We start from the raw sequence: 16,436 nt of genomic DNA on the forward strand, positions 1-16,436 counted from the left end.
GTAACACTGAATCCCTGTATTCTAATGCTTTCTATAAATAAATTTGTTAGTTTCAAACAATCTGTGTTTAGAATTAAATAAGTAAATATAGGGTGAGCCAAAAGTAGCTATACACTTTGAAATTCTTTCATTTTATTACTTTTACACTCATTTATTACAATTACATTTATGAAACACAGTTTAATCTCGTAAATGGTCGAAATGTCCTCCTTCAGCATGGGAACATTCTTCAAACGTCCCAGAACACTGTAACACACAGCACATTATTCACGGTACCTGTAAAAAACAAATAAGTTAATTTTAAAAGTGTTTACCTACTTTTGGCCCACCCTGTATATACGGGGTGCATAGGTATTTGAGGACATACCGTTTTGGGGTCATTGTCAATTTGTATAATCTTTGTTTCAGAAAATAATAACAGCAGACCCTCAGCTTGCTTAAGAAATGAAAAGGCATGCTGTTACTGTGGTTATAAAGGTTGAGCATAGTGATTTAGAAATATCTCGATTTTTAAAAGTTGCCAGATTTTTCGATAGCATGTCATATAGCCAGCTGGAGATGCTGTTTCCTGCAGCCAAGTAACAGTAAAATTGGTCTTAAACCAGGACAGCCAAGTCATGTTGGCAAATGTCTCTCATTGAGACAAACAGAAATTTTCTAGTTTAATGTATACACAAGCGCATATATATATATACATATATGAGTGTGTATACATTTGTCTTCATGTATAGTTATACATGAAAAATAAAAAAAAACTGCTGAACATTGGTGAGTTACTTGATATGTTGGTACATGATCATATTTATTTCATTTTTATGTGGAAAAGGTTTACATACTGAAAGAATTAATTTATATACGCAGACATCTTAAAAGTAAATAAACACTTATTATACATACAGGGTTGGCCAAATGTCACCTGACAGTAAATCAAAATTCCATAAATACTTAATTTTCAGTTTCATTTATTCATTTGGAAAAAATGGTGTTGTTCAAGAAGGACTTCTGTTTGAACAATTTTCATGATGCTTCATATTTAGATGCTTTCGTTAAATTCATTCAGTTGTTAAACATAATTAAATCTTGGAATTAAATGGTTTTTGATTCACTGTCAGGTGACTTCTGGCCAACCCCATATGTGTGTGTATATATATATATATATACGTGTGTGTGTGTGTGTGTTTGTGTGTATACATGTATGTATGTATATTTGCTCATATGTATTGTGAATTCATCTTTATTTCTTTGTTTTGTTGGCAGTCTTGTTGGGCCCCTTCTTTGCCCCCTTCTTATGAAATGGTGGTTTAAGGTCCTTCTCATCCAGATCAATTTGGTTTTCTTCCATTATCTTTATGCATGACTGTCTGTACTCTTCACGTTGCTGAAAAAAGTTCTCTCGAGCATGGTCAAGTTGTAACTGAAAAACATTTAAAAAAACAAATTACATGTAACAACAACAACAACAAAAACCATTTAAGCAAAACCAAATTATATATTCAAATATAAATTAGAAGCAGTGCTAGTATTGTAAACACTATGGAACACACATACTTGTAAATCAGCAGGCTGTGATTTGGGACATTCAGTTTGACAGTAGGCTCTGATTTAGCATGTCCAGTTTCTCTCTAGTTCGGTTCAGGTAGATGACATTGATAAGCCACAGAAGTGATGAAACATCAATGCCCATCACTCCTGGTTGGGATTTGGAGTGTGATGTCTGACCTGTCTATGACTTTCAGGTGTTTTATCATCTGGTGCTTTGAAAGAATCATCTAGACTGTGCCAAATCACAACCTACTGGTAAACGAACAAAGCACATACATTCAGTACGTGTTAACATAATGTCAATGAATTATATATATCTATGACTACATTGCTCAAGCACACAATATGCTACCTGGTCCAGAAATCAAACCCACAATGCAATACCCTAACCACTACATTACATGCCTTTACATTCTACTCATACATAAGCAAATCACCAACCAAACATCATCAGGCATTCTGATCAGAATCAGTGAAAGGCTGAATGCCACATTCTCTGATGAAGAATACAATAGTAAAGCACTAAAACATGGCTAATGGGACCATTTGCTCCAGAGATGCACAAGAGGTTGTGTACTGCTGGGTCATATAACCTCATTTGATTTACAAAAGGTTGTGTGGGCTCATGGATATTGATGCACCTGTACCAGTGCCATCATCGTTCATCGTTTAACGTCCGCTTTCCATGCTAGCATGGGTTGGACGATTTGACTGAGGACTGGTGAAACCAGATGGCTACACCAGGCTCCAATCTGATTTGGCAGAGTTTCTACAGCTGGATTCCCTTCCTAACGCCAACCACTCCGAGAGTGTAGTGGGTGCTTTTACATGCCACCGGCACGAAGGCCAGTCAAGCGGTACTGGCAACGGCCATGCTCAGAATGGTGTATTTTATGTGCCACCTGCACAAGAGCCAGTCCAGGGGCACTGGCAACGATCTCGCTCAAATGCATACATTCTGGTGCTGCATAAGCACACCCAATATGCTCTGTAAAGTGGTTGGCATTGGGAAGGGCATTTAGCCATAGAAACTATGCCAAAATGGATGTGGAGCCTGGGCAGGTCTTGTCAAGCTGTTCAACTCATGCCAGAATGGAAAACGAACATTAAAGATGATGATGATGGTGTGCATTACAGGGTCATATGACCCAATTTGATTTGATTTACAAAATGCTGTACCTGCATCTGTTGACAAGATTCGATTTGCTTTGCTTTTAAAATCTTCAAAGATCTTCTCTCGTTTTCTAACCATTCTTCGGCCCTCTTCCGATCTGACCGATATGCTTCTACTTTCATTTCTTTTTGTAACTGACGATTGTTCAACAGTTCTTCGGTCAAATATTTCACTGGTTTTCCCATGTTTCTTTATGGAAAGAAATAGAAAACAATCCCAAAGTGATTCAAATTCAGGGCTGGAGTAAGGAGTTTCTTGAGGGAGGAAAGAGAAAACAAAAAATTGGGGAAAAGGGGTTTCAAAGACTTATTGTTTCTATAAATTAATGTGTGTGTGGATATATTGTATTTAACTTCCTCTTACTTCATAAAGGGAGTTAGGTCAATTCGTGGTACTCTGTCCTTTAGAAAGATGCTCGGGGGTTCAGTTGTCATGGTGCCGCTTTCCAGTACGCTGTCCAAAAGCTCTTTGTCCACCTCAGTGGGTATCAGGTGAATATTAAGATATCCTTGATGAGCCTGATTGGCCTACAACAAAGACAGAAAGAGAGAGAGAGAAAAAGAAAGAGCGTCCAGCAAACTGCATTGTAATCAATGAAAATGGGTCCCAGGGAGTGTGCTCTAGAAATCCATATCTTGCTAATGGCTACCACATGTAAATTTACTGACCTGAGGTCATTGAGCAAATGCATGTAATGATAATTATAATAATTGTTATAAATTTTGGTACAAGGCTAGTAGTTTTAGGGGAAGGGTGTTGGTTGCATCAACCCTGATGCTCAACTGGTACTTCTCTTATCGAGCTCAGGAAACATGAAAGGCAAAGTTGATCTCAGCAGAACTGGAACTCAGAATATAAAGGGTCAGAAGAAATACTGGTAAAAATTTTCTCCAATATTCTTTCATTCTTTTACCTGTTTCAGCCATTTGACTGGGACCGTACTAGAGCACCACTTTAAACCATTAGTGCCCAAATTTTTTTAATTTAATTTATTACCAAAAATCATTTTTTATACAACTTTATCGAATATTAAATATATAAAGACATTTTTATTACAATATTTGAAAGACAGTCCAGTCTTGATGACTAACTAAAGATATCTCAGAAAAATACAGGTGTTGCAGATTATCCTTCTGGTCCTAAAAAAAGGACCATGGGCGCTAATGAGTTAAGGGGTTTTAGTTGAACAAATCGACCCCCAGGACTTATTTTTAAGTCCTACAACTTGTTCTATTGGTACTCTGCCAGTTACAAGGACAAGGGTTCTAGTTGATCCGATCAACGGAACAGCCTGCTCGTGAAATTAACTTGCAAGTGGCTGAGCACTCCTCAGACACGTGTACCCTTAACGTAGTTCTCAGGGAGATTCAGTGTGACACAGAGTGTGACAAGGCTGGCCCATTGAATTACAGGTACAACTCATTTTTGCCAGCTGAGTAAAATGGAGCAGTTACTTTTAGCGTTTTGACAGAAAAAAGTCATTCTAAAATTGTTTTTTAACATAAGCGTGCCCAAACAAGTCAAATGCTTACACAGAACAGGTTTTACAGCTATATCATCTGAACTGACTGGGTGAAACTGGGCTTAGCTTCTAGTATATATATATATATATATATTAATAAATCTCAGGGTAGCAAAAAAATTTAGAAATTCTTTTTTCCACCAGTGGTCTAGTGAGAAGAAAAAAACTAGTCAATAGACTATATATTATTCATATAAATACATGCAGTGTACATTTAAACACATAAGAGAGATGTCCATAATAGGACATCTAACCCGCGAGAAGGAGCAGTCAAACTCCAAACCACAATTAGGGATAATTTCGAAAGAGAATGAAAAATAAAAACATTTACCATCTATTTCCTGAACCAAAGTTTCAGGCTATTTTCAGCAAAATAAAATAATTTGCTAGGCCAGCAATCATCAGCAGGAAAGCCAAGATTAACACATAAATATGAGGCAATAGTTTGACTGCTCTTTCTAGCGGGTTAGATGTCTTATTATGGATATCTCTCTTATGTGTTTAAATGTACGCTGTATGTATATATATCTATCTATCTATCTATATATATATATATATATATATATATATACATACAAAAATATACACACATGCCAGGCTTCTTTCAGTTTTGGTGTACCAATTTATTCACAAGCCTTTGGCTTGTTTGAGGCTATAGTAGAAGACATATGCTCAAAGTGTCATGCAGTGGGACTGAACCTGGAACCATGTGGTTGGGAGCTAGCTTCTTACCACACAGCCACACCTGACCCATTTTTAAAATCATTTATCATGTCTGGAATGTTACTTACAGCACAATCTGGGTCAGATACAAAGCGTAGTAGCCAGTGTGGACGGAGGGAATCGAACTGGAATGAGGCTGGACGAATTTCCTTTGACTCTTTTGCTTCTTTTCCACTTCTGATTTTATTGGATTTTGCTTTGGAGGAATGGTTGGCTGGCTTTTCTACTTTTAGATTGGGCGATGGTGTTTCACTCTCTTTGAATTCCACTGAAATAATTAGAACAATAATAATAATAATAATAATAATAATAAAAGAAGCAAAGATAATGGATGTTGCAATATCAGGTGATTCTAGGGTGAAATGTAAGGAAACAGAAAAGATTGAGAAATGCAAGCCACTGTGGGATGAAATAGGGACGTTATGGGGCATGAGGAAAGAAATGGTGATAGCAGTGGTAATTGGAGCATTAGGGAGCTGTTTCCAAGGGCTTTGAAAAGCATATTAAGAATATTGGAGCTGTTGTCGAGGTGATCCGGAACACAGCATTGTTGGGTACAACTCGCATTCTAAGGAGAGTATTGTCTCTTGGAGTCACAGAAGAAGGCACTACTTGAAATCTTTGGTAATTTGTTATTGCCTTTCATAATAATAATGATGATAATAATAATAATAATAATAATAATAATAATTATAATCATTTCTACTACAGGCACAAGGCCTGAAATTTGGGGGGAGGGGAATAGTCAAGGGGAGTTGGAACTCAGAAGGGGGTAAGTCAATTACATTACCCCCAGTACTTAACTGGTGCCTAATTTAATGACCCTGAAAGGATGAAAGGTAAAGTCGACCTCGGTGGAGTTTGAACTCAAAGTAAAAACAAATGAAATGCAGCTAAGCATCTTGACTGGAGTGATAACGATTCCATCAGCTTGCTACCTTAATAATAATAATAACCCTTTCTACTATAGGCACAAGGCCTGAAATTTGAGGGAGGGGGCTAGGCAATTACATCAACCCCAGTGCTCAACTGGTACTTATTTCATCGACCCTGAAAGGATGAAAGGCAAAGTCAACTGCAGTGGAATTTGAACTCGTGCAGGTGCTACATTAGAAGCATTGGTGCTGGTGCCACATAAAAAGCATCGAGTGCACTCTGTGGAGTGGTTGGCACTAGGAAGGGCATCCAGCCATAGAAACCATGCCCAGAACAGGCAATGGAGTCTCCTGCAGACCCTGGCCTTATCATCCAGCATTGAAAACCGACGTGAAATGGTGGTGATGACGACGACGATGACAACAACGAAGATGAAGATGATAATAAAAGGTCAAATTATTGGTGAATGGATGAAAGAATTCTTTAATTAGGTACTCACTTCTCAATTCGTTGCTCATGCTGCTTTTGGAAGCTTGGATAAACTGCCAGTCAACAGGAACAAGTGGCCATGAATTATTCAACACTGTAGCTTGTATTTTATACTTATGGTTCTGTAAAAACAAACGAACAAAAAAAGATAACAAAATAATAATAATAATAATAATCCTTTCTACAACAGGTAGAAGGCCTGAAATTTTGTGGGAGAGGGCTCAGTTGACTACGTCGACCCCCAGTAATCAACTGGTACTTATTTTACTGGCCCTGAAAGGATGAAAGGCAAAGTCAACCGCAGTGGAATTTGAACTCAAAATGTACAGAAGAGGAAGAAATGCTACAACACATTTTGCCCAGAGCCAACTAACTACCTTAACCCTTTAGTGTTTAAACCGGCTATATCCGGCCCAAATATTCTGCTCATTCTATGCTCAAACTGTCCAGAACCAGCATCTCACACCTACCCTGCAATGTCATTCTAAAAATAAACAATTACATCATTCAAATCTTGAAGCTACAAGATAATACCAGATTAATTTTTTTAAATGTAAATCAATACGGATTACTTTTGACATATTAATTTGAACGCTAAAGGGTTAATAATAATAATGATAATAATAATAATAATAATAATAATAATAATAATAATAATAATAATAATAAAAATAATAGTTATTAGATACCCTAATGCAGGACCAGGCAGTGGCTCTCATGGCTTCAGATCTTAACTGATTAGAAGTGTTATTATGTGGATTGTTTTGTCTTGGTATAAAAAACAGACTACAGCATCTATTCTTTAGCGATACAACATTCAGAATCTCTAACAGGGTTTTGATTATGATCAGAGGTACTAATTAATAATTGTCTTATATTTTTGATACGTCTAAAGGCAACAACAGGTGGATGAGGAAAGCATTAGTTGTTTATTTATTTACAACAAAAATATATAGCAAACAATAACAGAAATATGGAATCACTCACCATGACTGCATCTCCTGCGCTTAAATGCTTTTTTGCAGTTAAAGCTGCAATAGAAAAATACAGAGAATATCAGGGGACACAGAGACAATATGGGGACATCACCACGTTAATTGAATAAACAGATGTAACTGTATTAAAATAATTAAATTAAATTCATTCATCCATGAAGGCAACAAATCAACATAGCCTTGAGGGAACCACCAAGCCTCCTGGAAATAGCAGCCAAAAACTTGGTAAATGGAAACTATTTATTTCTCTCTTTCTTTCTTTCTTTCTTTCTCTCTCTCCCTCTCCCTCTCTCTATTTTTCTGTCTCATGTACTTTTCTTTCTTCCTTCATGTCTCTCCCTCTCTCTTTCTTTCTTCCATTTTTCTTTCTCTCTTCTCTTTCTTCTTTCCCATCTTTCTTTCTTTCTTTCTTTCTCTCCATCTATGTCTGTCTGTTTGTCTAGCTATCAATCTTACATACATATGTGCATGCATACATACATAAAACACACACACACACAACAGACACATAACACACACACGTACATACATACAAATATAGCATGGCTGTGTGGTTAAGAAACTTGCTTTGCAACCACATGGTTCCAGGTTCAGTCCCTCTACATGGCACCTTGGGCAAGTGTCTTCTACTATAGTCACAGGTTGACCAATGCCTTGTGAGTGAATTCGGTGAGGAAGCCCATTGTGCATATATGTGTGTAAGTGTGTGTGCACACGTGTATGCATGTGTATGTATGTGTGTGTGTGTGTGTGTGTGTGTGTGTGTGAGTGCATGTATGTGTTTGTGTGAATTTGATAATGTGTAAATCAGTCTGGAGTGCAAACTGGTGCATTCAAACAGAAATATTTTACGGTAATCATTTCCAACCAATTTATCTTCTCCCCTCACAAACATTTACTTTTAGAATATATCCTGGTTCCAGACAAAGTCCTGGGCTTCCATCCAACCCATCTAAGGTGGAGCTCCAGCATGGTCGCTGACCAATAACTGAAACCAGCAAAAGAAGAAGAAGATGAGTGATAAATGGAAGGGACTACGTACATTCTTTTGAGCTTGTGCTTAGGGATTCTTCTTCGACGATATCCTTCAGAAATATAATGGAAGGGATGACAACATGACCTTTGCCCTTCACGTTGCACACCACTTCATCATGGTCCAGGACGGTCAGTTGGAACTGGACATCTGGTTTCGATGTTGACATCTGTAAGGTTGCCAGATGGTCTTCGGTTACCTTTACGGAATAACTGAACGTTTACAGGTAAACCATTAATACGGCAGAGAGATGTGAGGATTAAGAGAAAGTAAAGCAGATGTAAGGATTATCAAGGATTATCAAGACGGCAGAATGTAAATGTTAAGATTTAGATTGCAGAAAGTTGGTGTATGGATTAGCATAACAAAGGATTAAAGTTATGTAAAGTGGATGTAAGGATTAAGATGACATAATGTGGATGTAAAGATGTAGATTGCAGAAAGTTGGTGTATGGATTAACATAACATAAGGTAGATATAAGGATTAAAATTACATGAAGTAGAAGTAAGGATTAGCATTGCATTAAATAAGTGTGTGGATTAACACCATAAAGTAGATGTAAGGATTAAGATGACATAATGTAGAAGATAAGGGTTTAGATTACAGAAAGTTGGTGTATGGATTAACATAACAAAGGATTAAAGTTACGTAAAGTAGAAGTAAGGATTAACATTGCATAAAATAAGTGTGTGGATTAACACAACATAATGTAGATGTAAGGATTAACAGGATGTGAAGTAGATGTAAGGATTAACAGGATGTGAAGTAGATGTAAGGATTAAGATGAGATAATGTAGATGTAAGGATGTAGATTGCAGAAAGTTGGTGTATGGATTCAGTTTTCGTCTACCAAATCCACTCATAAGGCTTTGGTTGGCCCGAGGCTACAGTAGAAGACACTCGCCCAAGGTACCACGCAGTGGGACTGAACCCGGAACCCAGAACATGAGGATAAGCATATTAAAAGGGGTCTGTGGAAAAATTCATTAAAATAAAAGGGTTGGAAACCACTGTTGGGAACCGCTGTTGGGAACCACAGTTTTATAGCTTTGAGATTTTGATGATGTGATTGTTTATTAATAGAATGACATTGTAGGGTAGGTGTGAGATGTTGGATATGGCCAGTTTGAACATAAAACAGGGAGGATATTTCGTCCAGACATGGCTGGTTTAAAATGCTAACAGGTTAAATTTGGCACAGCAATGACTGGGTGACCAAGAAGCCAAATATACTTGACAGCAAAGCAAAAGGTTTGAAACGCCATTCAATGTACTCACCACATGAAGTATGGATAAGTATCAGAAGGAATATAGTAGTGTTTTATGTCTTGAATATAGAGGTGAGTGTTGAGTTCAGATTTTTGCAGATGCAAAAGAGAGCTTGAGGAGCCAATAAGACGCAGCCGCCATCTTCCACTAGGTATGGCTTGTTCCAGACTCCGAGCCTCTGCGATGAAGGTGTACCCACGCTGTTCAAGGAGAAAAAATAAATTAAACCATAGCAAAAAAAAAAAAGAGATTAGTTCTTGACGATCGTCTTTGAATAAAAGTAATTTCAGGCTAATCTTTTGCTGAGGAATGTCATGTTTGGAACCATTTTTGGTTGGGATGTCCTTTATTTTCTATTTGTTTCACTCATTAGACTACAACCATGCTGGGGCACCACCTTGAAGAATTCTAGTTAAACGAATTAATCTCAATACTTATTTTTTTAAAGCTTGTTACTTATTCTATCGGTTCCCATTTGCTGAACTGCAAAGTTACAGGGACATAAACACACCGACACTGGTTGTGATGTCGTAGCGGGGGACAAACACTGACACAAATACACCCACTCACACACACACATAACGTTTTCGGTTTCCATCTACCATATCCAATTACAAGGGGCTTTCAACAAATCAGGGCTACAGTAGAAGACACTTGATCAAGGTGTTACATGGCGGGATTGAACCCAGGACCATGTTGGGAAGCAAATTTCTTACCACGCAGCCATGCCTGCAGCACCTATATCAAGTTTATTGAAGCAAGGTGACGAGGAGAAAATACCAATTCCATTTTCTGGTGGATATTTAACATCATTACCATGAAGTTTAATTTAGTGATCAAAGGGTTCCCCCTCCCCCTCCCCCTCCTCCACTGCCGCCACTGTCACTGCCACTACCACCATTACCACTTGATGTCTGTCTTCGATGCTGGCATGGTTGGACAGGAGCTGGCAAGCTAGAGGACTGCACCAAGCTCCACAGTCTGTTCTGGCAAGGTTTTTATGGCCAGATGCCCTTCCAAATGCCAACCACTTTACAGAGTGGACTGGATGCCTTTTAAATGACACCAACTATGGACATAAATTCTGCTGTGGTGGTAACAGGGCTTGAACTCTCTCTAACTTCATTATTGGTTTCCCAGTATTCAACATTTCCTCGAAGCCCCTACAGTGGAACTCTGGGGATGTGAGTAAACATCTTGCAAAAAAAAAAAAAAAAAGATATGGGAAGCACTGACCTTATTTTTCCTATACACAAAAGGGGACACCTGCTTGAATACTCTGTTTATTTCAGCTCCATTGTCATTGTTGATGACACGCAAAAAGCAGGTTTTTAGGCTTACATAAAGTTTGGGAATGACCATGATTTCCTCCGACACCAAAAATACCTCCCTGGATAAAAAAGGAGAAAAGAAAAACATTAACAAATTATTCATCATCATCATTACCGCTTAGCATTTCACCCAGCGTGCTAACGATTCTGCCAGTTTATGGTGACTTTTGCCCTTCTGACAGAACCCCATGGCTAAAACATGTCCAGCCATGGGGGTAAATACTATCTAATATAGAAAGAGGTGAGGGTTGGTGAGAGGAAGAGCATCCAACTGTAGAAAATTTGCTTCAACAAACCCTGTTGAATGCATGCAAGCATGGAAAAGGGGCCATGAAGAGGATGATGATGACTGCAAGCCATTTTGACTTCCACTCCGTCTACATTTGGTAAACCATCTTCAATGTTTGAAGAAATATTGGTTTCAAATTTTGGCACAAGGCCAGCAATTTCAGAGGAGGGCGTAAGTCGATTACATCAACACCAGTGATAAACTGATACTTATTTTATCAACACCGAGACAATGGAAGTCAAAGTCAACCTTGACAGAATTTGAACTCAGGATGTCTAAAGACAGACAAAATACTGCTAAGCATTTTGTCCAGCATGCTGACAATTCTGCCAGGTAATTGCCTGTTTTGAAGAAATATTAACAAAATGAATATCTTACTTACCTGAAAACCACAAACCATGTGTCAGGGGGCTGTTCCCCGTATACTCCTTGGTAATCGGTGTAAGATATTTTGTGCCAATCATCTTTGTAGAAGCTGTAGTATGGGATGGTTTGTGGGTTTTTACTTATCAGATTCCTGGATAAATGGAGATGATATAATAATGCATAATTACGATTGTCTCTGATTCCTTATAATTATATTATAACATAACATTATGAATAAGCACACACACACATATGCACACACACACACACTCACTCGCATTCACACACACACATATGTATGTACATCTATGGAGATTGTCATGTCAAAATGGTATAAGAGACTTTATATCAATATATATATATATGTATGTATGTGTGTGTGTGTATATATATATATATATATATATATATATATATATATATATATATATATATATATATATATATATATATATATATATATCAAGGAACTTTATATATTTATTTATTTCAAATGGAACCTTAGCAAACGAGAGTAGAAATGTCTCCATTTTGTGGCTACGTAATTACAGAAAAACCATTATATCTGTAGTTAGTCTGAAATATAACTGATGTAATTAAAATAATTACCTGAACACATTAAGACCAATCTCATCGATATGTGGTTTAATTTGAAGCCAAAACCTTTTCAAAACATCCCATACAAAGATGTTATCAGATGAACCTTTAAGAAGATATTTTAACTCCACTTTAATCTCATTTCAATAACTGATTGCAAAACAACATCATATATACAGGTACAACACTGTTCCAGAACCTAATTTTCCCAAACTAGGTGTGGCTATCTTCTTCAACATACTCTAAACTAAAGAAATATTGTCTTCAAATTTTGGCACAAGGCCAGCAATTTCGGGAGAGGGGTAAGCCGATTACATCAACCCCAGCGCTCAACTGGTACTTCTTTTATCAATCCCAAAAGGATGAAAGGCAAATTCAAGCTCAGTGGAATTTGAACTCAGAATGTAAGGCCAGACAGACAAAATGCCACTAAGCATTTTGCCCAGCATGTTAATGATTACACCAGCTTACCGTCTTAGATTAAAAAAATATTGATCTCAAATTTTGACACAAGGCCACCAATATTGGGGGTTGGGGTAAGCTGATTACAGCAACCCCAATGCTCAACTGGTATTTATTTTATCAAGCCTGAAAGCATTATGAAAGGCAAAGTTGGTCTTGGAGGAATATGAACTCAGAATGTAAAACCGGACGAAATGCCACTAAGCACCCGTTATGCAGATGATTCTGCCAGCTCATCTCTTTTATATTGGTATAAATTATAAACACCCTTTTCTACTCTAGGCATAAGGCCCGAAATTTTTTGGGGGAGTGGAGGGGGCAGTCAATTAGATCGACCTCAGTACACAACTGGTACTTAATTTATCGACCTCAAAAGGATGAAAAGCAAGGTCGACTTCAGCAGAATTCGAACTCAGGAGGTAAAGAAAGACGAAATACTGCTAAGCATTTCGCCCAGCATGCTAACATTTCTTATTTCTTTACTGCCCACAAGGGGCTACACACAGAGGGGACAAACAAGGACAGACAAGTCAAGGCAGTGCTGGCATCAGCCACATTCGGATGGTGCTTTTTACGTACCACCGTCTTCTCAAGCACAGCAGGTCGTCCTACGATCCAAGGTACTTTTGAATGGGCTGGAGCTGGTTATGCAAAACTGGTTTAATTTGGCAAATACGCAATGCAACTGAAGGAATTAACAATCATGCAGCACAGCTCTTTCTTACCGTGTATCTGGGATCTTTTTATTTTCCGAACATACGCCCCGCGCCAAAAACTCTGTATCTTTACTGCAGCGATTTGAAAGTCAATGTTGTTTTCCCTGTGAATTGTTTAAAAAGGATATCACAAATAAATTGATGAACAAACAAACAAACAAACAAACAAACAAACAAATAAATGGTTGTGTGGTTAAGAAGCTCACTTTGCCTCCACACAATTCTGGGTTCAGTCCCACTTTGCAGCACCTTGGGCAAGTGTCTTCTATTATAACCTCATACATATGTATATGTGTTTGTGTGTGTGTGTGTGCATGTGCATGTACACACATATATGTATGTTTATGTGTTTGTGTGTGTGTATGTATGTATGTATGTATGTATGTATGTATGCATGTATGTATGTATGTATGTAAAGCTGTGTGGTTAAGAATTTTGCTTCCCAACCACATAGTTCCAGGTTCAGTCCCACAACATGGCTCCTTGTGCAAGGGTCTTTAAAGGTATTGTGAAAGGCCTGGTTGGAGGCCCAACCTTCCAGGTCCTTTTACAGGGTTTAGAAAAATTGACAACCTACTGCAAGAAGCATGTGAACCTCAATAAAATCCTAATTAACTGATCCTCCTGTATTTTCTTTTATCTAAAGCCAGGAACTTTTCTGCACACCTTTTGTGTGTGTGTGTCTGTATGTGTATGCGTGCATGCGTGTGTGTGTCATTATTCAGTTTATTTCAATATAGAGTTAACGAGGTACCAATTAGACATAATCTAAAAGAATCAAAAGAGAAACTCACATCTGCGGGAAAGGGTCATGCTTCTCTGTTTCTGCAGTAAAAGTACAAAGAAAAGGTCCATAAATTTAGGGATAAAAAAAAGGGGGGGGGGGGGGTAAAGACTTGTTTCAGTCACGAATGACCATGGGATTGCACCTAGAAAGTTCCCCTCCGAGGCACAGGTCTGAGCAATGTTATTTATGGAAGACCAGCAGTCGTCCATGCATACCAGCCTCCCTTTTCTATTCCACCGATGTTATTCAAAGGAAAGGCAAAGGGGCTGATACAGCTTGGCACCAGTGACATTGCAACTCATTTCTATAGATGAGTGAACTGGAGCAATGTGCTCAAGAACACAACACACAGCCTGGTCCTGGAATCGAATTCACAACTTCATGATTGCAAGCCCAACACCCTAACCGCTGAACTATGCACCTTCACATAGCTATGCACCTTCACATAGCTATATGCCTTCACATATTTATGTGCCTTCACATAGCTATGCACCTTCACATAACTATAATGACAGATAATCAGATAGATAGATGATACTTACTTAATTTGTTTGCTTGTTGAAGCGGAGCTGGAGTGTATTTCCAGTTCAGTTCAAAGAAGAATGCCCTCCATGCAAACAGAGTTTCGGTGTTGAAGGGGACTGTTTTAGAAAGGAGCCGGAGTAAAGACTCTTTAAAATTCTACAATGAGACAAAACAAAACCTCAGAATAAATGTGTGCGCATGTGTGTGTATACACACACACACACACACACACACACACAAGCACAGACATGCATACATACATATATATAATCAAGGCATCATAAAAGGGAATGGAGAATTAAACGCATCTTTAAAACTTGTTTATTACAGTATTATTCTCATTAAATTCACATTAGATTCCAATCTGCTGCATAAGTGTCCTATTGTAGCATTTATGTGCATGACACATGGAGATCTTTTGCAATTGACCTCATGGACTTTCTGGGATTGTAATCAAAGGTCTGTTGAACTTGTTAGATAAATCCAGGTGTTCTGGTGATTTCAGAGTGTTTAGAATGCTTTTTCTGCTTTGATACCGGTGATACGTTTCCATCTTCAGTCTCTAGCTCCTTACAAACTTTGTAGATGAAAGATCTGGCAACTTTTAAAAATTGAGATATTTCTAAATCGCTATGCTCAGCAATTATATAACCACAACAACAGCATGCCTCTTCATTTCTTGAGTAAGCTGAGGGTCTGCTGTTATTATTTTCTGAAACAATGATTATACAGTTAGCAAAAAATGTAGCAGTGGCCCCAAAAAAGGTATGTCTTCAAATGCCTTATGCACCCTGCATATAATGCAACAAACAAACAAAAAAAACACGTGACTTGGTATTTTTGTATATTATGTTCCTAGAAAAAACACCTTTAGTGATAGAATAAAAACAATATGTCCAGTTTATGTCCCCAAAATCTGATATTGTTAATGAAGGGCCTCCCTTATATCTCTCTCCCTCATCCCACTTTCTCTGTAGAATGGTAACAACTCGGCATGGTCCACCAAATTCAGATACTTAAAAGGGAGATTTGGCTATTATTTCCAGCTAGCCACGTAACTAAATATCGACTCCCTAAGTGGTTTCTGTGCTCCCTAGTGTAAGGTCAAAATGCTCAGTGTGAATAAGACGGGTTTTCCTTTACCTCATACTGCTGTCCCTTTGAATAAGCTGTTGCTGGTGCTGTGGGATATAGGTAAACTTTCAGGTTCTCCTTTGCTTGTCTATATTTTTCCTTGGAATGGAAATTCGCGACACAATTTTCAAAGCAGAGCATCATTTGTGAAGCAGATTCTATGAAATGACTGCTTTCCTGAAATAAAAATTTTTAAAAAAAATTAAACAAAATTAAACAAAAATTGGAATTGCTTACAGATTGGCTGTTAGGTGAAAACTTAGGAGAAGTATGGGTATAATTCTGTAATTGAGGGTCGGGTTGCATAGGAAAGATATTCAATTGAAGATCTGTATCACTATCCATTGATCTTACAGCATTAAAAAATGATGCAAAGCATTATAGAACAAAATACGTTAAGAGGCATATGCACATGTATGTACACATGCACACACACACACACATATACATACATACATTCTTTTATTCTTTCACCTACCTTGACTGCAGCCATGCTGGAGCACTACTTTGAAGGGCTCAAGTTGAACAGATTGATCCTAGGACTTATTTCTTAAGCCTAGTACTTATTCTCTTTTGCCAAACTGATATATATGTATATATATATA

General features: G+C 37.8%; 2 protein-coding genes across 2 annotated transcripts; both read right to left on the reverse strand.

Annotated features, from left to right (window-relative positions):
• Positions 1 to 765: 765 nt before the first annotated feature.
• On the reverse strand, positions 766 to 3,714 carry LOC106871688 (androglobin-like). The gene is made up of 3 exons (XM_014918295.2): positions 3,080 to 3,714; positions 2,722 to 2,905; positions 766 to 1,414 (listed from the first exon to the last, which is right to left on the reverse strand). The coding sequence occupies exons 1-3, from the start codon at positions 3,148 to 3,150 to the stop codon at positions 1,235 to 1,237; spliced, it is 435 nt and encodes a 144-aa protein (XP_014773781.1). The 5' UTR covers positions 3,151 to 3,714; the 3' UTR covers positions 766 to 1,234.
• Positions 3,715 to 4,359: 645 nt separating this feature from the next.
• On the reverse strand, positions 4,360 to 16,176 carry LOC106871682 (androglobin). The gene is made up of 14 exons (XM_052976650.1): positions 16,069 to 16,176; positions 15,841 to 16,008; positions 14,715 to 14,853; positions 14,180 to 14,210; positions 13,395 to 13,489; positions 12,220 to 12,313; positions 11,627 to 11,761; positions 10,861 to 11,014; positions 9,634 to 9,824; positions 8,364 to 8,566; positions 7,314 to 7,357; positions 6,337 to 6,448; positions 5,030 to 5,229; positions 4,360 to 4,386 (listed from the first exon to the last, which is right to left on the reverse strand). The coding sequence occupies exons 1-14, from the start codon at positions 16,174 to 16,176 to the stop codon at positions 4,360 to 4,362; spliced, it is 1,701 nt and encodes a 566-aa protein (XP_052832610.1).
• Between the last annotated feature and the right edge of the window lie 260 nt (positions 16,177 to 16,436).

The sequence above is a fragment of the Octopus bimaculoides genome, chromosome 25 (assembly GCF_001194135.2).
Source record: "Octopus bimaculoides isolate UCB-OBI-ISO-001 chromosome 25, ASM119413v2, whole genome shotgun sequence".
NCBI lineage: Eukaryota > Metazoa > Mollusca > Cephalopoda > Octopoda > Octopodidae > Octopus > Octopus bimaculoides.

What these genes read in the sequence shown, in the direction of transcription:
- LOC106871688 (XM_014918295.2), bottom strand. Translation starts at nt 3,150, where the DNA reads ATGACAACTGAACCCCCGAGCATCTTTCTAAAGGACAGAGTACCACGA. An exon ending in GACCTAACTCCCTTTATGAA is followed by an intron (nt 2,906 to 3,079) that starts GTAAGAGGAAGT and finishes CTTTCCATAAAG; the next exon opens with AAACATGGGAAAACCAGTGA. An exon ending in AATCTTGTCAACAGATGCAG is followed by an intron (nt 1,415 to 2,721) that starts GTACAGCATTTT and finishes AATGTTTTTCAG; the next exon opens with TTACAACTTGACCATGCTCG.
- LOC106871682 (XM_052976650.1), bottom strand. Translation starts at nt 16,176, where the DNA reads ATGGATAGTGATACAGATCTTCAATTGAATATCTTTCCTATGCAACCC. An exon ending in TTGTGTATAGGAAAAATAAG is followed by an intron (nt 9,825 to 10,860) that starts GTCAGTGCTTCC and finishes CTCCTTGAACAG; the next exon opens with CGTGGGTACACCTTCATCGC. An exon ending in AAGCACAAGCTCAAAAGAAT is followed by an intron (nt 7,358 to 8,363) that starts GTACGTAGTCCC and finishes TTTCTATTGCAG; the next exon opens with CTTTAACTGCAAAAAAGCAT.